This window comes from Pungitius pungitius, chromosome 3 (assembly GCF_949316345.1).
Source record: "Pungitius pungitius chromosome 3, fPunPun2.1, whole genome shotgun sequence".
NCBI classification, from domain to species: Eukaryota; Metazoa; Chordata; class Actinopteri; order Perciformes; family Gasterosteidae; genus Pungitius; species Pungitius pungitius.
Window position 1 is genome coordinate 2,376,727 of NC_084902.1, and position 26,671 is coordinate 2,403,397.

The 26,671-nt window shown below is 50.2% G+C and overlaps 3 protein-coding genes across 4 annotated transcripts in view; 2 read left to right on the forward strand and 1 right to left on the reverse strand.

The window, feature by feature from the left end:
• The first annotated feature begins 1,130 nt into the window (after positions 1 to 1,130).
• prss16 (serine protease 16) lies at positions 1,131 to 5,536 on the forward strand. The gene is made up of 13 exons (XM_037461955.2): positions 1,131 to 1,191; positions 1,266 to 1,408; positions 2,157 to 2,256; positions 2,383 to 2,512; positions 2,602 to 2,725; positions 2,848 to 2,925; positions 3,485 to 3,532; positions 3,617 to 3,733; positions 3,867 to 4,031; positions 4,222 to 4,363; positions 4,477 to 4,656; positions 4,806 to 4,948; positions 5,055 to 5,536. The coding sequence occupies exons 1-13, from the start codon at positions 1,131 to 1,133 to the stop codon at positions 5,112 to 5,114; spliced, it is 1,491 nt and encodes a 496-aa protein (XP_037317852.2). The 3' UTR covers positions 5,115 to 5,536.
• A 5,840-nt stretch (positions 5,537 to 11,376) lies between these two features.
• On the forward strand, positions 11,377 to 19,423 carry meis3 (myeloid ecotropic viral integration site 3). 2 transcript variants are annotated; one of them, XM_037478267.2, is made up of 13 exons: positions 11,377 to 11,838; positions 12,287 to 12,381; positions 15,329 to 15,468; positions 15,694 to 15,868; positions 15,960 to 16,010; positions 16,112 to 16,162; positions 16,261 to 16,410; positions 16,538 to 16,646; positions 16,951 to 17,096; positions 17,681 to 17,757; positions 18,551 to 18,609; positions 18,722 to 18,805; positions 19,217 to 19,423. In XM_037478267.2, exons 2-13 carry the CDS (start codon positions 12,370 to 12,372, stop codon positions 19,414 to 19,416), a joined length of 1,254 nt encoding a protein of 417 aa, XP_037334164.1. In that variant the 5' UTR covers positions 11,377 to 11,838; positions 12,287 to 12,369; the 3' UTR covers positions 19,417 to 19,423. The 2 variants fall into 2 exon arrangements, with proteins under 2 accessions (XP_037334164.1, XP_037334173.1); XM_037478276.2 differs by lacking the exon at positions 11,377 to 11,838 and adding an exon at positions 11,895 to 12,175.
• Positions 19,424 to 24,398: 4,975 nt separating this feature from the next.
• The window catches only part of rinl (Ras and Rab interactor-like), a 6,708-nt gene continuing 4,435 nt past the window's right edge, over positions 24,399 to 26,671 (reverse strand). Inside the window, exons 7-11 of the mRNA XM_037480646.2 lie at positions 26,299 to 26,671; positions 25,898 to 26,215; positions 25,685 to 25,816; positions 25,288 to 25,558; positions 24,399 to 24,405 (exon numbers count right to left, since the gene is read on the reverse strand). The exon at positions 26,299 to 26,671 is cut by the window's right edge and continues 338 nt beyond it. Coding sequence (XP_037336543.2) covers positions 24,399 to 24,405; positions 25,288 to 25,558; positions 25,685 to 25,816; positions 25,898 to 26,215; positions 26,299 to 26,671 — 1,101 coding nt within the window. The remainder of the gene's footprint in view (positions 24,406 to 25,287; positions 25,559 to 25,684; positions 25,817 to 25,897; positions 26,216 to 26,298) is intronic.

The following is a 26,671-nucleotide window of genomic DNA, read 5'->3' on the forward strand; positions in this document are numbered from 1 at the left end:
CTGCAGTAGTATTTTTGTTTCTGATGCCTCTCCTCGGTTATTTTCTCATCCTGACGTTGATTATAGCTTTCATCGTCACGGTGCTGCGTCCCTGCTGCGTTGCATCGAGGAGATAATGTGTGTCTTCTTATGTCATCATCGCTATCTCGCTCGTGCATCACAACAATCTGCTGACAGTTTGAGTCCCTCTTTCCACGCGCTTGGATTTCAACCCCATAACACGCATAAAATAGTCCTCCATTAGTGGCCTCATTGCACAGGTCAGTGTGCGATAATGTCCAGTGCTGCTCTTCCCCATCCGTAATGACTAATTGCTTTTGCAAAGATTACTTTTGAAATCGTTTCAGATCTCTGCACACGAGGTAATCTAGATCCTTGCAGTCTGCTGGAGGCTTACACAGATAACCTCCTTCCATCTGCCGAGGCTTAGGAAGAAGACAAAAGCCTGAGAACAAATGGTTCATAATGGACAGCACAGGAAAGACAAACCGGGTTATTACACAAAACGATTGACACCGTGTGAAAGGATGTTGTTAAAAAGGAGATTATGGGGCCTGTTTATCCCTTGAACTATTCTTCTTTAAGTTATTTTTTGGTTACAGTGTACTGTTGACTTTTTAGGGTATTCTGTGTAATTACTTTTTTAAAATTCTTTTTGTTTTACATACTATGCGATTCATTTTCACAAGAAATTATATGACATTTTAGTCAGTTTTGTGTTTCTTAGGGATTGTACTTGTGAGTGAGTGAGTGTGTGTGTGTGTGTGTGTGTGTGTGTGTGTGTGCGGTAGAGAGACAGCCCCTCTCACTGATGCAAACATTACCTTAAGGGCAAAAAGACAAGAAAATGCTCCTGTAACTCAACCACTCCAAGAAAAAAAGAAGCAACTACAAGGCAGAGAGATCGAGTTACATCACCAAGCCGACTCTCTATTTTGCTGAGCCATTCATATATTGTAGAAACACACACACACACCTTCTCTCACTCTCTTTCGGTTCTCATGAAATGCCAAACGCGGAATCAACATTACGGGTCATGGGTCACAGTTTCCACCCTTCCGAGGACTATAAAGGGAGCTGATTCCTGCAGACGGACACTGCATCTATCCCCAGGTGTTCTGATTTTAAAGATGCTTCTGTCCTCGTCCCGCTGTCTCGTCCTCCTACTTGTGTGGACCTCAGCGGACGCTGGTGAGTTGAAGCGTCACATCGGGGGGGACGAGGAGTGTCCCTTCTTCTGATTCCCCGTCTCTTCTGTTCTCCAGGACGGATTCTGGGGAGGATCAAGGAGCGCGTGCGTAACCTCTCTCTGCAGGCGGCCGGGGGGCCTCTCCGGCGCGTGAAGGAGGGCCGGATCCACCAGCCGCTGGACCACTTCGACCGCCTGGACCTCGGCACCTTCCCTCAGGTCTGAGAAAGATCAGCGGGGCCCCTGTCTGCGGGGCGAGCTTTGAAATATGGATCGATGGCACGATACCCGTGTTATACAGGCCTAGTGCGGTTACTGTTTGCTTGAAGGACCCATCGTGTGGCCCGGTTTGACCACGAGTTGAGGAGAGAGGCTCCCGTTTCACAGTGACAGGAGAACCAAGCTCGTTCGCTGTCGCAGAACCTTAACTTAACATAATATGTCCCCTTTTAATAGGCTCTGGAGAACAATTGTATTGAATGTATTCATTTGTATTATTACTTTTTTTCTGTTTTAAATGTAAAATCTAAATAAATACCTGGTCAAGAGAACATTATTATCTCGAATGAATATTACAATCATGACAAATTTATCCATTACATTACATTCAGGACATAATTTCCTTTTAAACCTTTTTAGACGCCTTATACATTATTGACCATATATATATATATATAAATATATATATAGGTCAGGAAGGCCGGACATATACAGGAATGCTGGACATTTCAGGCTTTAAAAATCACTTGGTAAAAGAACACCTGCACAGGTTTCTCTGATCTCATCACCTACATGAAGTCAGTATTGAATTTGAAGCCATCTCATACTGAGGATTATTTACAATGCAGCTAAAGTGGGGCCAAAATAGCATCCTGGTCATCTTAAATCTGCCTCATGTCTCTCTTAACAGGGCTGTGGCACCTTTTGCTCCACTACTCCTCTGTTTTTTTTTGTCTTTTCTCCCCAGAGGTTCTTTGTGAACGAGGCGTACTGGCGGCGTCCGGATGGTCCGGTGTTCCTCTACATCGGAGGAGAAGGGCCCATTTCTGAGTCTAGTGTTCTGGCAGGTACAGCAGGATGCTGAAACACAGAAAATAGCAGAAATGTGTCCTTTGTATGCGCTGTGCTCTCTACCCTCCAAGTCATCAGACCGGAAGCATCACACCAAACTGAATCATACCTGCCTCTTCCAGGTCACCATGTGGACATGGCCGAGGAGCACGGCGCCCTGCTGTTGGCTCTGGAGCACCGTTTCTACGGCGACAGCATCAACCCCGACGGCCTGAAAACGGAGAACCTGTCGGGCCTGAGCAGCCAGCAGGCGTTAGTGTCGCGTCAACCGCATCAATGACAGCAATCCGACCGCAGCGAAAGACTTGAAGCGCCGCTTTGCGCCGTGTGTCTTGTTCCAGACTCGCTGACTCGGCGGCATTTCACCAGCACATCAGCCAGAGCTTCGGCCTTAGCCGGAGGAACACCTGGATCGTCTTCGGGGGCTCGTACGCCGGCGCCCTGTCCGCCTGGTTCAGAGGAAAGGTGCCTCAGATCGTCGATAACGGCTTGTTTTATTCGGGATTTGAAAGGAAGCTGGTGCTTCTCTCGACACTTTCTGACTTCCCTTCCGCTTCTCTGTGTTCCCCCTTTCGTACCTTCTGCAGTTTCCTCACCTGGTGTACGGAGCCGTGGCCTCCTCCGCTCCTGTCAGGGCCAAGTTGGACTTCTCTGCCTACAGCAGCGTAAACCATCAAGAACACTCACTCATGAATATGCACATTCATTATTAGCTTTATTAGTCCCAAGCTAAATGATAAAAAAAACCTAACCCTGATAAAAAAAATGCCACAAATGTTTAAGTTATCGTCCCATTATTTATGTGTTTAATCACTCAACTTCCATGTGATCATAGAACATCATCAAACCCCCACAATCGCCTGTGATTGTATTAAAGACGTGACCTTTGACCCATTCGGCCGATCATTGCTACACTAGCGGATACGCTGCATCCATCACATTACATTACATTACATTACATGTCATTTAGCTTTTATCCCAAGCGACTTACAAGAAGTGCATTTCCACATAGAGATACAATCTCAGAAGAACAAGTAACAAGAAAGTAAGATTTTCATCAAATAAGCAGTTTCAAAACATGTTATAGAAAAGTGCCACTATAAGTACAATTTAAGTGCTACCATTTGTTAGTGTTTTAGTCAAGGTAGAGTCTAAAGAGGTGTGTCTTGATCACCAATAAAAGTGAGGCCCGCCCGCTCTCACCTCTGTCACTTCCTGTTTCAGGTCGTCGGCTCGAGTCTCGCCAACGAAGCCGTTGGTGGATCAGAAAAGGTGTGAAGGGCGAACCACGCACGCGCCTGTGCGTCCTGCCCCCCCTCACCTACGTTGGATTAAAACTCGGCCTCTTTCCCGCAGTGCCTGGTTGCCGTGCGAGAGGCCTTCGCCGCCGCGGGGTCGCTGATGGGCGGGAACGCCAGCCGCGTGGCCGCCGACTTTGGTTGCTGTCAGGTGCCGAAGAACCTCGACGACCAGGTAAAGGTCATCGGGTCACCACAAAAATGGTGTTATCCACCATTCTTTATTACTCCTGAGTTCTCCTATACCGTCCAAGGGATTATAATAATTTCATCACATGTTGCTTTGTCTTTTACTCGGCACCTCTCAGATTGAGCTGATGCAAAACCTGGCGGACATCGTCATGGGGACCGTGCAATACAACGAAGAAGGCGTGCTCATGTCGATCAATGAGCTGTGCGGCGTGATGACCAACACCAGCGGGGCCACACTGGAGGAGACGAGGCCTTACGACCGCCTTGTTAAACTTGCACAGGTATTTAAAAAAACACAAGGATGAACCTGCAGTTCCAGTATTAAACCACCAGGTGTGACCCTTGAGCCATTTTCACCGGGCTTGACGCAAAGGCGCAGCCTCCTCCAGCAGAGAGGAACCCACAGGTTGGTGATTCATGTGTGTTACCTCCTCTCTGTGTGTGTGTGTGTGTGTGTGTGTGTTTGTGCAGATCTACCGTTCCTCCAGTGAGGAAGCCTGCCTGGACATCTCCCATGAGAAAACCGTGGCGGCCCTGATGGACACGGCCGTCCACTCAGGCAGGAGAGCAGAGAGACAGTGGACCTACCAGACCTGCACGGAGTTCGGCTTCTGTACTACACACACACACACACACACACACATAATACACAATAACAGTCAACCATCATTGTTCCTGTTGTCTGACACCTTTTGGTTGTGTGTGTGTGTGTGTGTGTGTGTGTAGACCAGACGTGTGAGGATGCCTCTTGTCCGTTCTCCCGGTCGGTGACCCTGAGCTCTCAGACTGAACTCTGCCTGCTGCTGTTTGGCATCTCCCAGCATTCCCTGCCTGAGCGCGTGGCCTTCACCAACGCTTACTACGGAGGAGACCACCCCCACACACACCGGGTCCTCTATGTCAACGGTGAGATGTTTTTTTTTTTCCGAAGCCCACTAGAAAGGCTCTAGTTATGGTCCCCGTAGGCGCACGAGACCATGACCTCTCCCGAGGCCTCGCCGCCCCCCCCCCCACCCAACCGGCGCTGAACTGAGTCGTCTGCTCCCTCGTCGCAGGTGGAGTTGACCCCTGGAGGGCGCTGTCGGTGGTCGAGGAAGGAGAAGAGGCCCGGACCGTCCTCATCGAGGACGCGGCTCACTGCGCCGACATGGCGGGTCGGAGGGCCGCGGACCGCCGCTCGCTCAGGGAGGCCAGGCAGGTGCGTGTGCGCCCCCCCCCCCCCCCCGGCCCCCCGTGACGCGTTTATCGTGTCATCTGCATAACAGAGATAACGGAGATGATGAAACATTCCTTCCTCCTCCTAGGAGATCGAGGAGCACGTGGTCGGCTGGCTGAAGATGGCCGCCCTGGAGATAACGGTCTGATCGCATTATAACCTGATCAGCTCTTATCACCGATCCCTTAAGCAGATTCGTGAGCCTGTGTGCATGGCAACTGTGCTTCATCATCATCATCATCATCATCCTGTATTTCCTCTCCGCCCCTCCGGTTCTTTTTTATCTCCGCACAGATCTGTGTGTTTGTGCGGTTTGGTCTTTTTTTTTTTATGTGTCTTTAATTTCTTTGAGGTTTTTATAAAAATGTGGAAAAGTTCCATTCCATCTATCTATCTTATACTTATAAGCTTTAAATGCCAGGTGTGTAAAGGCCTCTAATAACCTGATTGTGTTTTCTTTTGAGCAGTTGTCCTTACCCTGTGTGATCACTAGGGTGCGATATCGCTGCATTTCTTGATCCTCATTCAAAAGCTTGTTCTCTATTGCTCGTATAATAAAAGGTTGTAATGAAAGGCAGCACCTTTAGAGCTCATAGAGTTTATTTGAGTTTATTTGAAGCATAACGCAGCAGGGCTTGATCCTCCGTGTGTGATGTCACGCTGCTGTGCTGTTGTGTTGTCACAGTGTTTGTGTGAGAGAGAAAGGTGAGGTAGCGCCAGTTGTCCTGAGGCCATCTGCTTGCCCCGGGCTGGTTTGTGTGTGTGTGTGTGTGTCTGTGAGTGTGTGTGTATGCGTGACCCTCCCTGTAGGGGGTCAAAAGTGGGAGGTCATGACCCAGCTGACCCCGTGGGAGTGGAGATCATCAATCAACTAGAGGCTGGACAGAGCACCAGGAGGGGACACGCGCAAACACACACAGATAGATACTGTAACACACACACACAGATAGATACTGTAACACACACACACACTCTGCAGATGTACCTGGGAAACAAATATGCTGGTGCTTACCATAAAATACACCCGAAGCACATCTGGATCAAACAAGTAAGCACTTTTCTATTCAATGTTGTTGAATGTTCAACACACACACACACACACACGCACACACAACAAGCAGGCCCCACAGACATTAGCTGCTAGCCCAGTAGGCTGTGTGTGATTTCTTTGATAACATACGTGCTTTCTTATTCATGGGGAAACTCACTGATGCTATCACACACTTCAGCCCGGAGAGACAAAGCTTCAGAGATGGAAAGAAGGCGAATAAACCTCTGCTGCAGCGCCTCCATTTCATCCGCTCTTTGCTATTGTGACCAGGCACACCCGCCAATACACACACACACGCACACACACACACACACACACGCACGCACACACCAGGAGCCGCTCTCTGGGTTATCAGGCAGCACTTGCAGAGCGACAGGGCATGCTTTTTCTCTCTCCTCCTCCTCCTCCTCCTCCTCCTCCTCCTCCTCCTCCTCCTCCTCCGGCGGCCTGTCCTGTTGATCAATGAGGAAGTTCTTGGGCCTCAACTATTAATCAGAGCCTATCGGCTATCTGTCTGCGGGGCCGACCAATCACGGCCCTCCGACAGCTGGGCCATGAAAAATGCGGCCCGGGTGGTGGACGGAGGGGAGGTTGTTGGTGGTGGGGCCTTAGGGCGGAGGGGGGGGAGGGGGGGGGCACTCAATCTGGTCCGAGTCACTTTGTGCACCAACAGCTGACCAACGCTTTCCCACTTTTTGACCCCTGGTTCGAATTTACACCAAATTGAGGCTTTTTCTTTTTCTTGCATCTTCATCCGCTGTGTTCCCGCTGCGTCATTGTGGTGGTGGGGGGGGGGGGGGGGGTCTGTTGTTTAATAACGCGGCCCTGTCCTCGAGCCCCAATGCTTCATCAACACGCCGCCATCCCTCTTCTGCATAATCACCATGCTCACACTCATCCATTCACATCTTATTGCCATGATTAGATTACATCTAATGCTATTACATCTCCCTCTCCACCTCTCTCTCTCCCTCCCTCATCATGGATTTCTTGCAGATCTTATTAGTGTGTGATGCAGACCAGGTCTCACTTTGGATTTATGAACCCTCAAGACTTCTCTCCTTTAATCTCCCTCTCCTCCTCCTCCTCCTCCTCCTCCCCCTTCCTGCGTCTGTCCATCTATCATTCCCAGGGTTGGCATGGGCGGAAGAGTATTAATCCCTCCATCCCATCTTTCACTCCTGTGGACAGATGAGGGGGTGGAGGAAGGAGATGGAGATGGGAGGAGGAGGAGGAGGAGGAGGGGAAGAGGATGGGAGACCTCAGATTACTTTTCATAATATTTCTGTAGCATTGTGGGGAAAACTGAAGAAGCATTACAAGTAATGTATGTAGATTTGGAAGATGATAGGTAACGGGGCGCCTTCAACAGGTATGGGGATGAGAGACGCTGCACAGTGAGGGAGGAGTGCAGAGGCAATCGCTACGGATGGAAGGAAAAACCACTTAGAGTGGATGTGTGCACGTGTGTGTGTGTGTGTGTGTGCGTGTGTGCTATCCAGTTGTTTGCATGCTAATGCTGTGCGGATACGTATGTGTTATAATGAGGTCTGCAAACAATGTTTCTACATGTGAAACCTGCAATGCTGCATAGAAAAGAACGGAATCTTATGACGCTGAAACCTTTGTGGTAGATATTTAATTTTAGCTGAGGGGAGGTCACATGGTGTTCTCTCTGTATTGGTTATGCATTAACATAATAATACATAAAGTCCTTAAAAGGAAACTGACCGTTGACATTATTTTTTTTTATTGTTTCTGTAGCCAGCAACCCGACCAGCATCCCCCCTGCACCGCGCTAATGTCAGTCCCTGCCACACACACACACACACACACACACACACACACACACGCAAAAACCTACAATACTTTCAACAGAATCCAATAAGCTGCTGGAAATCAATTGGAGTGATCAGGACATTTAATGAGTCAGTACTCGAGGCCTAATTCTCCAGAAAGCAAAAGAAACAAATTCAGTAAAGAAAATAATTAAACCTTCGACCAGCAGTTAGGATGAAGCCAGCCCCCCCCCCCCCCCCCCCCCCCGCATCTCCACCCAAGAGCCCAGCAGTGACAGGTAGATTAAGGGGCGTGATAGATGCCCCTCTCTGTATCTCCCTCGCTGCAACCCCCCCCCCCCCCCCGCCCCCCAACCCCACCCCTTTCCATCCCCTCCATCCATCATGGCGGCCGGTGTAATTGCGGCTGCGTGGGGCTGGCAGAGGGAGCCTCCATCCATCTCCTTAACAACAAACAGTCAGGAGGACGGATGGTGCTGCACTCCCCCAGTTAATCTCCATCTATAAGAAGGGGGTAGGGGAGGGGAGGGGGAGGGGGCGGGGGGGGTGGAAAAGGAGAGGGAGAGAGTAACAGAAGGGAGAAAGGTAGTGTTGGTTTAAACAAAAAGAGATGGAGAAAGGTGGGGGGTGTGGGGGGAGGGGGGGAGGGGGGAGGATGCTGGGAGGCGAACAGGTGAAGGCAGAGGAACTGAGAGAAAAAAACTGCAGGAAAAACTTTTTTTAAAAGAACACAAGAGCCGATAAGGCTGGATTTTTAACTCGGCGAACGTGAACGTGCCCGATGAGAGCCCAGAGATGGATGTCGGGGGGGGGGGGGGGGGGTGGGGGGGGGGGGCGTGGGGGGGGGGGCGGTGGAAATTTATGTCTAAAGCGGCCAGACGAGCCAGAAACTGGAGAGGCAAAGGCTCATAAAAATGCACTCCGCACCCCCTGGATTACCCCTCACGTTTCTTTACTCCCTTTACTTCCTTCACTTGCCCCCCCCCCCCCCCCCCCCCCCCTCTCTCCCCCCCCCCCGTCTCTCTCTCCCATGCAGGCGGCGTGGAGGGTCACAGCTCTGTGATGTATTGGGGCGGTTGTCCCAGAGGTCGCTGGCAGCCATATTTTCTTAATGGTGGAGTCACTGAAGTCAACAAGGCTGGGTGGCCTTCTACCTCCCTCCATCTTTCTCTCTCTCTCCCTGTCTCTCTGTCTCTCTCTGTCTCCAGTGGAATCACGTAAACTACACTTTTTTGGGGGGTCAAAGTGGAGGTTGCTCATTTATTCACCCTCTGCTCTGAATTTTCATGATATTAACGCAGCGAACTTGATTTCTAATCCCACAGATACACAAACGCATCCACAGTCCTCCCCTCGTTGTTCCGCCCGCGGCGAGGCCCACGGCGAACAAGCGCACAAAGCAACACACCAACACACACACACACACACTGCCAGTCCGAGCGCACAAACCCAAACAGACCTCGGTTGGGTGCAGAGCAGCTTGGGCCTCGACAGCGAGTTGACAAATAACTGCAGCAGCCTCTCGACGCGCAGGGCGAACGTGCCTCACTGGTGGAAAGAGGAGAGGTCCAATGAGGAGAGGAGAGGAGGGGGAGGGGGGGGGGGGGGCGACTAAACAAGTGATGTTCAAACTTGCAGATTTACGATCATTTGGAAGAATTCAGTTAGTCTGATATGAGGTTACGGTGGCGATGGGAGAAATCTTCTGAAGGCATCCGAGGGCCATCGGTTTGTTGTTGGAGCAGATGATTTAAAAAAGACAAATCATGAGCGGCTTCTTTCTTCTGACCTCGGTACACGGGAAGGTATTGATGAACTGGACAATTTTTTGCATCGCCACAAACAGAAATTATCCTTAGCAATTGTTATAAATATGTGGAATGTCTCTATATTCCCTGTTTTTGCCACAAAGGCATTGACCCGCTAGTATATGAGTAAGTTATGTGTCTCCGTGACGACGTTGACCCCCTTGAATCTAATGTCTTCTAAACAAACTGGACTCTACGACCCCCCCCCAAAGTGATTTACATTATTTGTTTGACAAAGCTCTGGTGATTTTGTTTAACTCATTTTACTTATTTAAAAGTGATTTCTCTGTGCCGGCCATATTTGAACTAAATAAATCTTTATTTGGGTGACACACCATGTGACATTTCTTCGTTGGGACATGTGTGTTGTGTTAAAACGGGTTGTCATTCACATGCAGTGCATGAAAGTATGGCGTCCTGCCAGAGAACACAAGGAGATGTGATGAAGATGACAGATCCTTTAGTGCCTTGTAATGTAAATGAGCTTAATCTGCATGTTTAGATAATAGTGTGTCAGATAAATGTTACAGAGAGCTGAGATTTATGGTCCGAGTTAAAGTGCCCTGAAGATAAACACTCTCAATAACATTTAAATAGCTGGTAATTTGTGGATTGAACACGTTTTTTTTTTTTTTTGCAGGAAGAGAAGAGAGGGAAGCTAAAAGCCTGTGACACGCACTCCTCAGATGATGCACGGCGTTAATCCCTTCTCATCCAACCTGTTAACCGAGCCAAAACAAGCCTGCGTCGTCTCTTCCAGCCTTTTGTACGGGGGGGGGGGGGGGGTTGCTGTGATCACCCCTGCGGGAAACCAGCACCCTGCAGAGTTAAAAAAAAAAAAAAAAAGGAAAAAAGCCCCTGGCCGTACTGACGGGGGCCCCCACGGTCAAACGGCACGCCGCCCACGGAGCCGCCCGCCCCGGCCGGCCGCTGATTGAAGTGCGGCCGCCTGTTGGCCCCTCGCAGCGGGACCGGGGAAAGGGGAACGTTTTGAATAATTATTATGTTACTTAGGTGGCATTTACAACACAAGACTGGGAGTTTAGCTGTTCCACCATTACCCCCCCCCCCCACCCCCTACCCCCCACGCCCCACACCTACGTCTCTCTCTTTGATTAGAATTAAACTTTCTCACGACCAAAGCCTTCCTTTGTCACTCATCCCAATCAACAAAAGGAGAGACAAAGGGCGACATTTGGGCTCCTTCAAAAGGCTGCGTTACAACTGATTGACAAAAAACAATAAAAGCACTTTAAAAGCCCTCAGATGCTGCAGTCCTGCACGCTTAAGACTCTTTTAGGAGACACGACTAAAACTATTTGTATTTTACTGCAATTACCCTTCAGATGAACTCAACAACAACAACAACAGGAGGAGGATTTAAGCTCATATGCACGTGTATTTGGATTAAATTTTGAGGTGAAATTACATAAATACACATCGATGAATGGATATAACATTTTGCATTTTGCGTGCGTGTTCGGGGTTTAACACACTGTTTAACGTCCCGCCGGAACGAGAGTTAGCGCGATTATTATCCCGAGTTATGCCGAGATCACCGCGCAGCTGCGGCGGCGGGGATGTGGAGAGATGGCGGAGGAGGATGGAGCAGTGATATCAGCTGGGAGAAAGGCCGAGATAAAACCACCGAGGGGGTCTTCTTCTTCTTCTTCTTCTTCTTCTCCTCCTTCTTCTTTGGCATGTGTGTGTGTGATAAGGAGGAGGAGTAAACGAGGAGGGGGTGGGGGGGGGGGGGGGGCAAGAGATCCCGTCGCGTTTTGACCCTCCGAAACCTCCCCGCACTCCACCACCACCACTCCTCCTCCTCCTCCTCCTCCTTCTTCTTCTTCATCTCCTACTCCCGAGACAGAAGACACCATCGCTCCCTCCCCGGCCGTGACATTTTGCAGCCCGTCGCCGTACGCAGCGCGGACAGCGAGCACGAGGAGCCAAAAAGAGGGAAATCGACGCTGTCCGTCTGCACCGAGCATCGCTTCCCCCCCCCCCTTACCCACCACACACACACCCCATCCCTCCCGCACCCCGGCTCCCCGGCACCCCGACGCGCTGCGAGCCGCAGCGAGAGGCGCACCAGGCGGAGGCGAAGCGCTGCAGGAAACCGCTGCTCCTTCGCTGGACCCCGGAGCTCAGGACTACACCGGACACGGCCCCCCCAACCCCCCCCCCCGAGCGGGACTGGATACTTGCGAGTCGGTGGGACATTTTTTGCACAATTTACCGGAGCCTTGTTGTGTGCGTGTGTGTGTGTGTGCTCACCGCCATCCAGTCAGCGGCATTTAAAAGGCTGTAAGAATGATTAAAGCGTTTAATGGTCGCGAAGTGTGTTTTAAAGCGTTAAGCTCACCGCGACAAAGAGCGCGTACACGGACGTCAACGTCCATAAAATGTCTCCCGTCACATCCTAATGTTGTAATTTATAACGCGAAGGGCTCGGAGTAAACACTCACGCACACGCGCACACACACACACACACACACATAAACGAAGCAGGTCTTCACTGTTTTCCGCCTCGTGTTTTTGTCCATTCCATGTAAGCGTTTTGCATGTTTTAATCGCGCTTACAATCGTTGTGTTATTAATACAAAAGTAGGAAGAAAAAAAAATGAAAAAAACCCAAAACATTTTCTACTTTTATTTCCAGGAAACAGAAGAAGGGAGCAGAGCTCGCTGGACTAGCCGAGCAGCACGTCATCGTCTCCGGCGTAGGACTGGCTGTCGAGTCGCATGGAGAAGAGGGTAGGTCCGCTTCTCCATATGCACCGATACACACGGCTGTGAGGATGCCTGATGGGACACCATATTTTATATTTGGCACGCAGGGAGAGGTCATTGGAAATGGGCATATTAATGTGAGCATATCCTCGCTCTGCTGGAGCCCAAAACACAAGGCCCACTGGAACAGACTAGTGGTCCGTCGGCTGGACGACCACAGGGAAAAGGGTCCCTTTTTTTTTTTAGAAATGAGAAACTGTTCACAAATGTCTGTCAAACGTTTATTTGCAAGATATTTGAAGAAAAAAATAAACAACTTTAGAGCATGCACACTAATCCACGCGGGCACGTGCACGTCAGTGGAGGTGCTTTTTGTGACTCGTAGCGTGCACCAGCGAGCTCTTAAAACGCTTCGCAGGGAGACGGTTGATTTGTATCTAATATGTCGTCCTCCCCTAAAAATTATTGTATTGTGCAATGTCAGTGAGGCGTTATAATGGCACATTAAGGGTAAGAGTGGTGTAGGTCATGCAGAGGAGAGGACATGCAGCTCTGCAGCCCGGTAAGTAGGTGAGGGCTGGTTTGTGTGTGTGTGTGTGTGTGTGTGTGTGTTTGTGTTGTTTTAGATGGTTGTGTTGGAGGAACAGACAGTCAGTGAGTGCAGAGCAATTAGAGATAGAAAATCCCTGCTGTACGGAAACAGAGCAGGGGGGAGAGGAGCAGAGGAAAACCCCGTCCGCATGCACGCACGCACGCACGCACATGCACACGCACACGCACAAACAGAGATCTGACTCTGCCGGCAGTTTTTCCACCAAATTGAAATAAAGAATCAAGTAGTTTTCTGCTTTTATTACTGATATAAATGTCCATACTGCATCCTTTGTGCGGCCTCTTGGATGTAAACATAGAAGACGCGGATAAACTTTATATTATACTGTTGTAAATTTTACTGTATAAACGCTGCACGGTGAACAAAAGTAACATGAAGAACATCCAAAGAAAATCCACTGCAGACTAACACGTGCTTGGAGACGGTTTAAAAAAGGTGTCGTTTCTGTGGGTCCAGTTGGTTTTTGTTTCTTTCCACTTGATTTAATGAGTCATTCATTTTAAACAGAGTGATGTAATGAAACGTAATGTTTCAGAGTAATATTCAACTAATGCGTGATTACCTTGTCTCTACGTCGTGTTCATATCCGGTTACGCGCAGTTCGGTTTGTTTGTTCCAACGTTGTTGATCCATTAAGCTCCAGAAAGAGAAATACGACACGTTGACACTTGAATATGGATTTATTGTTTTCTACAGGCATTTTACGTCAATATTGTAAATTATAACGTCGCTTTCAAACAGAGTTAAATACACCCATCCTACGTTTTTTTTCTCCAAATCAGACTTTTAAGAGGGTCTGGAACACGAACTCCGTCTTCATTTCTCACTCCTCGTCTCACAGAATATACCCGAATGTTTCGGTCCAATATAAATACAATGCTACAACGCGTAATGGTTTTACGTGTTTGTGCCGAGGAGCCCAAAGACGCGCTGTGAGTCTCCAACAAGGATTCGGCGTCTTTTGAAATAAACCATTAAAACTTGTCGTCCCACCATCCGATGCCAGTTTACCAGTTCCCTGACTATTTTTTTTTTTTAAACAGAAAATTCTCGGAATTTGTCATCTCGACTTGTGCGCTTTGATCCGCGTGACGCACAGAAACCCGATATGCGCCGCGCGTAAAGGGAGACGCGCAATCCGATAGCGGTGATCGTGTTAATAGCCAGGCTCCATAAAAACTACAAGGTGTCCCGGGACGGGGCCTCAGAGCAGGTGCTTTCTGTGATCCCGGTGGCCATGTGGTACTCGGGAATACTACAATTTGATAAGGCATTTAGGACAGTGGTTCCCAAAGTGGGGTCCCGCAGAGGGGTTGGCAGGAGGACAGTGCTCGAGGATTGATTTAATTTATGTTCTATTAAATTCACAGAGGTCAGCGGAGTATATAAATGCTCTTTTATGTCTGCTACTGGCTCACCATTACATTGTAAATGAACTGAGCTTTTGTGTCTATTGACTATTTGGTGTCCGTGAGCCATTTATTAAAGTGTGAATAATAATAATAATAAAATACAAGTGTAGTTGTACTACTGCAGATCTTACAGAACCAAAAGGAAGAGTCCCTGTCCCCGCTTTCTTTCTGCGGCACCTCACGACCTCTCGTCTGTTTGGGGACTCGTGTCCACAGGAAAACCAGGCAGATAATAACATTTTTATAGCTTGGCTAAAATAACACAGAAGTGAGAAGTGGGTCCGGGTCAGCTGGCAGGTGCCGCCCCGTCTGTGTGATCCCGGCGGCCCTTTAGTCCCCCACAAGAAGCACAGGAGCAGATCTGCCGACCTGAGCGCCGTCGGCCTCGGAGACGCGAACCAAGGACTGAGAAGCTGCGTCTTTGTGTGTCTGTGTGTGAGCGTGCATGTGTGTATGTGTGTGTGTGTGTGACCTGATCAAAGAATGTTCCCATCGCGACTCTCCTGCACAACCGTACTGTACACGAGGTGAAACAGTGACAGACCAGTGGAGGGACAGAAAAGGCCAAAATGACCAAAATGAATTGAACTTGTTCTTATTCTCCTCGTCTTCTTTGGGGTCCCCGAAATGTTGGTCACACGAAAACAAGCAAAATAAAAGATGTCAACGTGGCTCTCGGAGCTACAGACAATACGGCTGATGAAGAAAATAATTGTCAGATTAAGCAGTGATGAAAATATCTGTTGGTTGCGGCCCTAGTACACACACACACACACACACACGCGCAACACTTTCCAGTTCTGACATTAAATGGCAGAGCAAACTGTGTTGTGCAGTTGGGACCCGACCACTGAAGCGCCCTGACAGACTTAATAAAATCACGAGCAGATTCGATGTGGGACAGATGTCCAACGCGTCTCATGTTTTCCGTCTAATCGTATTTCAGTATGAAGAACTGGTGCACTACTCGGGGTCGGAGGGCATGTCGCTGGGGGGGTACGGGGACGACGTCAGGCCGCTCCCCCCCCCACACTACGGACCCGCCATCCCCGACTCCCTCAAACACCACAAGGACCAGATCTACGGGTAGGTGCCCGTGCGGATTATTTGGCGACGTGGTTGTTTTACATTTGGACTTTTAGCAGATTAGCGGCCTCTTTATTGTTAAGTGTTTTACAGCTGAATACTGTGCTATAAAGTTTCACCTTCTGTTAATGTATCGTGTGTACACTGAGTCAACTGCTACTGTGTTTATGTATAGTATGTTAACTGTGTGTGTGTGTGTGTGTGTGTGTGTGTGTGTGTGTGCAGTCACCCACTGTTTCCACTACTGGCCTTAGTGTTTGAAAAGTGCGAGCTCGCCACCTGCTCCCCCCGAGACCCCGCCCCCCTGTCGGCCACCTCCCACCTGCCCGGCATGACCAACCACAGCGACGTCTGCTCCTCCGAGTCCTTCAACGACGACATCGCCGCGTTCGCCAAGCAGGTGAGTGACAGCGGCGCGAGCCAATCGGAAGCGGAGCAGACGTCCCAAAGGACCCCGGTTTGTGATCATCTTTGTTCATTTTGCGCCGCAGATCAGATCAGAGAAGCCGATATTTTCTTCCAATCCCGAGCTCGACAACTTGGTATGATATGAAAATATATGAGCCCGCTTTTTCCACGTGTGCATGGTGGGACACGCGTTTAGTGACCCGCATTCTCCCCTCCCCCTCCCCCCCCCCCACAGATGATCCAGGCCATACAGGTTCTTCGCTTTCATTTACTGGAGCTGGAGAAGGTTGGTGGGGGGGGAACCATGTTTTTAATTAAACGCTTCTGGCTCCGTCTGACATCCGAAATCCGAAAAATATGAACCTATGAAATGTGTTTCCGAAGGTGCACGACCTCTGTGACAACTTCTGCCATCGCTACATCACCTGCCTGAAGGGCAAAATGCCCACGGACCTCATCCTGGATGACCGGGAGGGCGGCTCCAAGTCCGACATGGAGGACTTTGCCGGATCCTGCACCAGTCTGTCGGAGCAGGTGGGACATCCAACATTAAGCTCCCCCCCGCCCTCCTCCTCTTAGTGCAGCGTGACCGTGTTGCATTCTCCGTCCTCCCGTTGCCCCGCCAACCAATCTCCTCCTCCTCCTCCTCCTCCTCCTGCAGAACGCGTCATGGTTACGGGAGCCGGATGAATGTGCCACTACTCCGCTGGGAACGCCGGGTACCTGCGGCCTGCCTTCACACAGCTCATTGGACAACTGCAGCGACACAGGTTCACACACACACACACACACACAATACTATTTGTGAGAAAACACTGCACTGTATTAAATATAAGGAAAAAAAAAAGAAAACATTTGAATGCATCTCATTGACTAATTAGGTTTTTTCATTATTGCAGTTTGTTTAAATGGATCTAATTCTAATGTTGATTTTTGTTCAGTTTACACACACAGAACCCAAGATATTTACTATGATTACTATTAAATAAAAAAAAAATAGCTTCGCAAAAAGCGTAAATGGATCACATCCGCTGATGATTATGAGCTGACACACGCCGCGTGCGTCCCCTGCAGGCGACGGCCTGGACGGAGGGGGGGCCTCCCCCAGCACGGGGGACGACGACGACTCCGACCGGGACCGCAGGAACAACAAGAAGAGGGGCATCTTCCCCAAAGTGGCCACGAACATCATGCGAGCGTGGCTCTTCCAGCACCTATCGGTGAGAGAGAGAGACGACACGAGTTAATTCATCACACGGCGGGGCGAGGGGGGGGTGGAAGGGGGGGGGGCAATACTGAATTGGCACAATTGTCATCCTAATGTTAATCCTGAACAAAGGAGGCGCCGCCGCCCCCCCCCCCCCCGACGGGGCTAATTGCTAAAGGAGAAGATGTAGCGTGAGGCCAAACGTCCCCGACAAAGAGCCGAGTGCATAATGGAGGTCAATTAAACGAAGTGAAAAATCAAGGGATTAAGTGATTATGCGACTGCGCTCGCCGTTGAATGGCATCGGGAACGGAGTGAGTAAATGTTGGCGAGGTAATTAGCCCGCTAAACGAGGCAGGTCAAATGTTGCTCCACGCCAATTATTACGCCGTGTGTGTGTGTGTGTGTGTGTGTGTGTGTGAGTGAGAGATAAAAACAGAGAGAGACTGAAACTGCGGACAGAAGGTCGCCTCCGATTCTCTCTCAGATTCGTTGTTTAATGAGGAAAAAGCTCGGCGCGGTGACTCCTCGTGACCCCCCCCCCCCCGCTCTGCCTCTGTGTCCCCCCCCCCCCCCTCCCCCCTCCTCTCTCTCCAGCACCCGTACCCGTCCGAGGAGCAGAAGAAGCAGCTGTCCCTGGACACGGGGCTGACCATCTTACAGGTCAACAACTGGTCAGTGCACCCACCAATCAATACACCAATACCTGCCCGGGGGGGGGGGGGTGTCTGTGTTGTACAAGTCCCATTTTTCTGCTTAGGTACTCCTTATTGTGAGTCATTTGTGTGAATAAATGTCAGTTTTACAGAAGGCCGGGATCTGCTTTATCGGGCCGAGGTGGACGGAAACGTCCCGCTCAGCACTTTTTTTCTTTTTTTTTTTTTCTTCCTGTAGCTGCAGCGGCGGGAAATCCACTCGCTCCGTGTCCATGAAACAGAACAGCAAAGTCAATATCCCATAGTCAGAGGGTTTTACTGGCCCCGTTCCCTCCCCCAGGGGCGCACCGCGTGTCTGCGCCGGAGAAATTTCCAACGCGGCCTCCATCGATTCGTCTCCTTTTCCCAATGTTCAACTCGGATATCGACACAGAAACACGTGCGAAACCAAATTATGAAAGCCTAGCGTTACGTGTTAAATAATAGATATTTGATGACGGGCTTGTTTTTATTTGCACCCCGGCTGCAGCACGCACGCACGCACACACACACACACACACACACACGCGTTCAGTGCTGATCAATCAATTATCACGAGGCAATCAATACCCGCTCTGCCCTAACGTTGATTTACTCTGCCCCCTGAAAGGGTTAAGTGGTGGTAAAATGGAAAAGGTTAACAGTCTCCCGCTCGGCCTTTTTCTTCATTAATGGGGGGGGGGGGGGGGCCTCGTCCATCTCTCTCTCTCTCTCTTTATGTCTCTCTCTTTATGTCTCTCTCTCTCTCTTTATGTCTCTCGCCCTCGTGCAGGTTCATCAACGCCAGGAGGAGAATAGTTCAGCCGATGATTGACCAGTCGAATCGCTCAGGTCGGTGTTTATGAATCAGTCAGCTCTGTGTGTGTGTGTGTGTGTGCGTATACATACGTGTGTGTGTGTGTGTTGTATGTTTGTGGCTGACGGCGTGTGCGTCGCCCCACAGGTCAGGGTGGCCCCTACAGCCCGGAGGGGGCGGCTCTCGGGGGCTACGGCCTCGACGGACAGGCTCACCTGGGGCTCCGAGCAGGTACGGTGGCCTGTGGGGGGGGGGAATGAGGTCCTGTTATGTTGTGTAAACTAATGCGATGGGCCACTCGGTCACGTGCTTCATCACCATTACCACACACACACACACACACACACACACACACTCATTAGTTCTGAAACCAACGTACAGCGTGGAGATGTGTGTTCTTTTGTTCTCGAGGTGTTGGTTGAAGATCAAGGTTTAGTTACACAAAACACTACTAGTCAGTAGCTAATCTACTTTTTGAGGCAAAACGTTTATTTTTGAGTTTCAAAAAGATTAGAAAAATACCAAATGCAAAAGTTTAAATTTGAAATGTTCAAATATTAAAGATGAAACGGTTTGGAACGAGCAACACGTGACACTATTAAACTTCCTGTGTGTGTGTCCCCCCCCCCCCCCCCCCCCCAGGTCTCCAGGGGATGTCCTCCCTGCAGGGCGACTACCCCGGCGCTCTGCTCTCCCAGCCGGGCTACCCTCACCACCCGGGCCCCTCCCTCCACCCGTACCCGGGCCCGCACCCCCACCCGGCCATGCTGCTCCACCCGCCGCCACACGCGCACCCCGCAGAGCCGCTCCTCGCCCAGGGACTGGACATACACGCACACTAGGGTGGGGTGTGGGCGGGGGGGGGGGGGGGAGTCGCCGGTAAATTACCGTATGAACGTGTGTGTGTGAGTGTGTGTGTGTGAGTGTGTGTGTGGGAGTGTGTGTGTGGGAGCTGCTGTGTATGTGTAATGACGCCTAATGGACACTATTTAAAGAAGAAGAAAAACAAAGGAAAAAGACACATCGCCCCGAAAGTTTACATCCCCCCCACCTCCCCCCCCCCCCCCCCCCCCCCGAGAGACATTGACCTCAATGTAGCTGTTCCACTCAAACACACACACACACACACACACAGGTTTAAGCCATACCTCTTTTCAGAGTAGAAGTGCTTCCTCCTCTCCAAACGTCTCCACTGTGTCCCGTGGGCGAGACGCACGCTTTAACCTCCACGTCCCATCACGCCCTGCTGAACCACAGGAAGACGCTGCTGGATGGGACGCCCCCCCCCCCCCCCCGTGACCACGCCTTCTTCACCCCCACCGCGTCTTCCTGCCAACGCCAACTGTCAAAGAAACACACACACACACACACACACTTTACTTAGAGCTGTTTCTTTCTTATTCTATTTTTATATTTATGTGCCACTGCAGGCGGATTCGACATTAGTGCATGAAACTAAACACTATGAATGACTTCCAGTCCTCTGCCTCGCTCTCGTACCACTGACCTCCTTAAGACGCCAACAGGTGTCCGTTACCTTATGGGATCTTTCCTCTACACACACACACACACACACACACACACACACGCACACACACAGCACACTACACTTAAAAACAATTCCACACACACACAGTTTCCTGTAAGCATTTCTGATCTGTGTGTGTGTGTGTGTGTGTGTGTGTGTGTGTGTAGAGGAGAGCTGCAGCCAAAGGACTCTAAATATTCGGCTCCCTCTCCACTCGGCTCGGACGGCTGAAAAACTTTCTGAATGATTTACGGAAATACAGTTAAAGTATTAAAATGTTTTTTTTTTGTAAGACTTGTCACGGTCTGTGTGTGTGTGTGTGTGTGTGTGTTTGTGTGTTGTTTGATTCTACTTGTTTAATGGTGCAGAAAGGGAACAATTCGAGGTTTGAAACGGAACACACAGGTTATTATTAACTAAGTTTTACCTTTATTTTAATATTGAAATGATTAAAAATTCCAGATGGCTCCAAGAAAATCACCTGAGTTAAAGGCTTAAATAATAGGCAAACAATGACCTTTGATTAGCAAATGTCTCACAATTTATTTAGTTTAGGAGGTTCTTTTATTTAATTTAGTCAGCTAGTCAATTGTGTAGTCATTTTCATCCACAATCCAAATCCTTAATTTAAGGGTCCGAGGCTCGATTTTTCTCCTTTTTTTGAAAGAATCCATGTGACGCGATTCCTTTCACCGCCTTCCATATGCGATCCACAATAAAAATCAAATTGTCACACTTTATACAAGAGTGCGAACCTGGTGAGAATGTCAACATGCAGAGTATGAAAAACAACCCTCTCCTCAACCAGGACGTCCCAAACACATCAAGTCAAAAAATAGACGGCAGAAGAGATTAAAAAGTCTGGTGTTCCCGATTTACGATGTTTGGAAAATTGAAGTTCGAAAACTCCCCAAAAGCCGCTCGCCTTCCCGTGGCCTCCTTCGCTCCTCCTTCGCTCCTCCTTCGCTCCTCCGTCACCTGCAGCCGGGACGACACCCAGAGTAACGGCGTGCAGAAAAAAAAACAACGTTGACCACGTTCTTCCCCCCCCCCCTCCTCCGCGTCCGTCACCTCCTCCTCTTCTCGCTGTCGTCTCTGGACACGAAAGGTTCCCCGAAAGCCTCCCTGCAGCCATCAATGGTCAACCCCCCACTACACCCCCATGCCCCCCTCTCCCTGCCCCCATTCGGCCCCGAGCAGGCAGGCAGGCAGGAGGAGGGTGTGTGTGTGTGGGGGGGGGGGGGGGGGGGGGGGGTCAGGGGCCAGAGTTCAAATCGAGGTCAACAGGAAATGGCCGTTTTCCCTGGCACCCGGGTCCTGACCTCGTCCACACGCTCGCTCTCATGACCGAATGAAGGAAGGAGGGGAAAAAAAACATAAATACAATAGTTTCTTGTCTTATATTAAAAAAAAAGGAAGTTTAAAATGTTAGAGATTAAGCATTTATTTCAGATGTAAGGTGGGCGACTGACCTCTTGACCTCTGGTCAGGCCTTAAAAACACCAAACGGTAGTTCTCTTCTTTAACGTAGGAATATTAGAGAGGAGGCAGAAGGAGCCTGGATGTGTGTCTCTGCATTGTGTCGCATTGTGTCTCTGCATTGTGTTGTATTGTGTTTAGAAGAGAATGCCACTTTACAAATGGGAGCTTTTTTGAGAAAATGACTAAGAAATGAATAACATTTTAGTGGCAAAATTCCCACCAGCCGGAACCCAAATGACAACATGGGCCCTTTTAAATGAAAGGGGGGGGGGGGGGGGCGCTGTGTTGCAGGTCTCCATCATTCTCCCACCGGCTCGCATTTCGACCGCTTGGGCTGTTGAAGCAAAATGAAACACGCGTGTGCACGAATGTGTGTGTATATGTGTGCGCGCATGAATATGTACATTTCCGTTTTAAAGTGTGTGTTTGAGGGAGGTGGAGGGAGGAGGGAGGGAGGGGGGGGGAGGAGGGGGGGGGGGTAGCGTGGTTGGTCATTAATCATTCAATTACACACCTGTCAGAGTTCAGACAAGTGGGAGAGAGGGAGGGAGCAGAAGAGAGGGGGGAGGGGGGGGGGGGGGGAAGGGAAAGGAATGGGGGAATGCAGCGGAAAAGAGAGAGAGAGAGAGGGAGAGAGGGGGAGAGAGAGGGAGGACCACAAGGGGGTTTAAAAAGAGAGAGAGTGGGCGAAGGCATCATTGTGTCGTGGTGTGTGAACGAGGACGTGACGGATCGGCCACAGCGACAGACAAAAGACACTCGCGGGGGGGGGTGGGGGGGGTGGGGGGGCTGATTTAAGGGAAGCAGCGGAATGCGTCCGAGGGCCTTTAGAGTGTGAACAACATATTTCTTTTAAAACGAGGCGCAGAGCATCGTATTCCACATCCAGGGACGTTCAGTCCGTCTTTGTAACGTTTCTGTTTCGCCTAACTTTTCAGAAACAAAAATCTACACTCTGAATAACAACAATTTATAACAATATATTAATGTGATTTACCTTTTGTAAAGTGTAGACTTCACTGCTGTGTGAAAATACTCCTCCAGAAGCAGAAGAGCTGCGTCGAAGGGTGAGACAGCAACGTGGTGACGCGTCATCAGGATCAAAAGTAGCATTAATTAAAGAAACGTCTTCTCTCTTCGTCCATTTGTCTCCGCATTGAGTTTGGGGACAAATCTGTGGACTGTACAGACTGCACTGTACAGCAGCGAATGTTCTTCCATCGAGCAAATTCAATGATTGATCAAACAATATTACTGATATTTGCTTTACTACTTTATTACTGACACTTTTTCTTCCCTCTGTGTCTCTGATATGGACAATATGTCCACTGTGCGTCTCTTTGTCTCCTTTTTCTGCTTCGATATGGTACATGTTGAAGTGTTTGTGTATGTGAGCAGCCTCCCAACACTTAATCTCCTGTGTGTGTGTGTGTGTGTGTGTGTGTGTGTGTGTGTGTGTGTGTGTGTGTGTGCGCTGCAGTCTCCATGTTTAGCTGCAGTACCTCAAATGCCTCAGGCCACAGCCATCTGTGCCCCCCCTTCCTTCCCCCACTTCTTCCCCTTCGCATTTCACATGCACACAAATACACACACACACACACACACACACACACTCCTCCACCAGCAGCACCTTCTATCTAATTTATGACCGCGGTGAGTGCGTTACTCATGTATGCATAATGTATCACGTGTGTAAAAGAGCTGCGTGTGGGAGATTGAGTGCACGACACCGGCCAGCGACGTCTTGACCACAGCGCCCCCCTCCCCCCCCCCCCCCCCTTCCCTCCCCTCAACAAGCGCCTCAAATATGTGTGTGTCCATTAAATGTGTGAACCATCAGCTATATCACAGGGTTTCTGTCTCATTCCTCCAGCAGATCAGATAAAGTGTGAGAGGAGAAAGGGGTGGTGTGTGTGTGTGTGTGTGTGTGTGTGTGTGTGTATAAAGGCCCAGCTGTTTCTAGGTTTGACATCCACATGCAGGCAGAAAGCCAGATGTCTCATTAGACAAATTTGATTGGCTCGCTCATTTAGAATGCAGCGATGATACGGTTCCGTGTAAGTGTGTGTGTGTGTGTGTGTGTGTGTGTGTGTGTGTGCGTGTGCATTTACATAAGAGGCCCCCTCTATAACTATTTACACGTGTTACCGACGTATGTGCATTCATTAACGGTTTTAAATAAATAAATACATGGCATCGTCCCTTTTTAACAGCTTCATTTCTCGTACTGCTGAGGTCACTCCTTTCATTGTTTATTAGCATTGATTAATTAAGCAAAAAGGGTTTCCTACCACTAAAAACCTTCAACTTCCACTTGTTACGGTGCTTCTTCTTATTATTGGTGACAGTGAGGCAGGAGACGTGATGAACCACGTCAGTTGAACTCGATCTCCCCGCCGCGCAAACTCTGTCAATACATTAAATTAAATAAAACACTATGAAATGTTTAAATATATTTCAAAAGAGTCAAGTCAACCAATCGGGACATTCCATATGTTATTACTTTAAGTAATTGCACTTTTACAATCAAACACATTTTTCAGGATCAATGTCAACTTACTTTGACCGTCCCCTCTTTAAAAGCTCAACTTGTGACCCCCCCCCCCCCCATTAGATTCTTTATGCTTAAACTGTCCCTGCAGACTTTCTAAGCGCTAATAGGAGGAACTTTTAAGGGTCTCGACCTCTCCACACAGCGTGAATCAATCCAGATTATCCAGATGTAATTTGTCCCCCCCCCCCGACCCCCCCCCCCCCCCCCCCCAGTACAAACCCACCCTGTTCCATGAATTAAAAATCAAACCTATGTTTATTCTACCAGCTGCAAATGCGACATGGAGGACACATTCACAGGAGGTGCGCTGCTGCCCTCTAGTGGTCAAAGTCAAATGTGTCCTGACCGACGCAGAAGAATCCGTCTGCAGGTGAAAGTCCAAGCGTCCCGTCACGTGGAAGCGTCCCGTCACGTGCAAGCGTCCCGACACACGGCGCGATGAGCAGCAGAGGAAAAGGCATCATTTGGGCTTTCTGTCCCTGACATTTGTGCAGCTGTTAAATGCTGAACTACGTTCACCAGCTTTGGAGGCTCACATTTCTGATTTTTCTGTCGTTTAGCTTCTCTCAGGTTAAAGGGTTAAACATTTACAAATTTAAAAATGACAGCTGAGCGTAAAAAAACCATCCAAATCATGCTACACCTTTAATAAAAAACCAAAACATTTTTGTTTGTTAACAAATAAATATATTAATCATACGCTTTTCCTCTTCGAGGCCGGTGCTTCCTGACCTTATGAAACCCTTAAAGTGGGAAAGTGTCAACTTTCTAAAGAAATAAAATACATTAAATATCTAAGAAAACGTAAGCTTAACTTTGACAAAAAGTCTAAAATCACCTTTTTTCCCTTTAAACCGATTCTTCACATTTATCTTAAGATGGACAAGAGGAATCTCAGCGAACACCTCGCGGTTCCCAGGAGGTCTGACCTCTGTGCGACCTTGAAACGGCCACGTCGCCATTCAGCCGTGTTCCTGCTCTCCTCCTGTGCATCGCGTGTGGCCGCCGCCGCCGCCGCCCCCCTGTTGGACCGCCCCCGCGGCGTCTCGCCGCTTACTGTCTGACGTCGGCGACGCCTCCTCCTCCTCCTCCTCCTCCGCCCGTCGGCCTCCCCTCGTCTCCTCCCGCGGCGTCTCCTCCCCCCGGGACTCCTCGCCCCCGCCCCCGCCCCCGCCCGCGCCCTCCTCCCCGCTCCCGGCGTCCGCCTCGGGGCCCTGCGCCCCCCCGTCCCGGCGCGGCTGCCTGCGGATGGTCCGTCGGTTCTTGCTGCGTCGCGACTGGTTGCAGTGCAGGGTTCGCCGGCGGTGCCACTGGTTGAGGGACTGCTGGGCCTCGACGCTCAGCTGGCGGGCGGCCAGCCGCGGCCGGAAGCTGCCGATGTAGTAGAGCGAGGCGTACAGCGTCGTCAGGTAGTAGCCTCCTGTTGGCATGGCGATTGCAGAGAGGGAGACGACCAACGTTACTCAAAAGGCCGAGTCGAGGGAATCCAGCCACAGAAACCAACTGTAGGGTGTGTTTTAGGCTGTTTGCATTTCGCTTCCCTTACCTTCTCCCTGCAGCTGTGTGGGGTCCAGCAGCTCCATCATGTAGTCTGTGTCCAGGTGCAAGGTGACCACGTCACTGCGGAGCAGCACCCACGTGAGGCAGGGCAGGAAATCATCCGCTCCGAACACTTTACCTGCAGGACGGGAGGGTGTGGATTTGAAAAAGGGGCCAACACACAAAGTGCCAGTGATAAAGGAAGGAAACCAGCGGCTACCTGAGCTAGCATTAGCACTCATGCTGTGATAGATGGTCTTGCAGACTTTGAGAAGGATATGGACCTTCTTGTTTGGGGAGTAGGCCTCGTGCATGCTGGTCCACCGCTGCTGGATCCGCTCCAGGGTCGCGGCGTCGGGAACGCCGACCCCCGCCGACCCCCCGAGCTCCTCCACGCCGTTCTTCTCCAGCACGGGCAGGTTGCTCTGGAGACGCTCCAGGCTGCGGTCGTTGACTCGGGAAATTTGAATGCAGGAGTAGAGGTGCTCGGAGACGGGCTTCAGAGCCACCTTGTGAAGGGAGAGCTCCACCAGGGAGTCTGCAGGAGTGTCGAAGAGCAGGTGAGGACAAAGTCTGCACTAAAAAAAAACAGGTGTATGTCAACAGCTGAAGCTCACTCACCTATCTCTAAGTCAGTCATGTCAGTGATGCTGTCCAACAACGCCTGGATGTCTTGGTAGTCCATCAGGGTCTCCTTCAGGGACGACAGCGACGACCTCACTTCCTGCAAGAACTCCGACCCCGTGACCCCGCCGGGATCGGCCCCTTTCTTCAGGGTCATCTCCACGAATCCTTTCACCGCCTCGGCGAACGCCGCGCCCCTCCGCTCGCTCAGCTCCTGCACGCGACGAAGCAGCCTCTTCTTCTGGCTGACCAGCCCGCCGAGCGCCTGGCCCACCGCCGAGAGGCGGTGGATGACCTTGTTGGCCAGCCTCTGCGGGCTCGGGTGGTGCAGGGTGGGGCTCGCCCTTTGGGCCTCGTGGTCTTCCTCGAT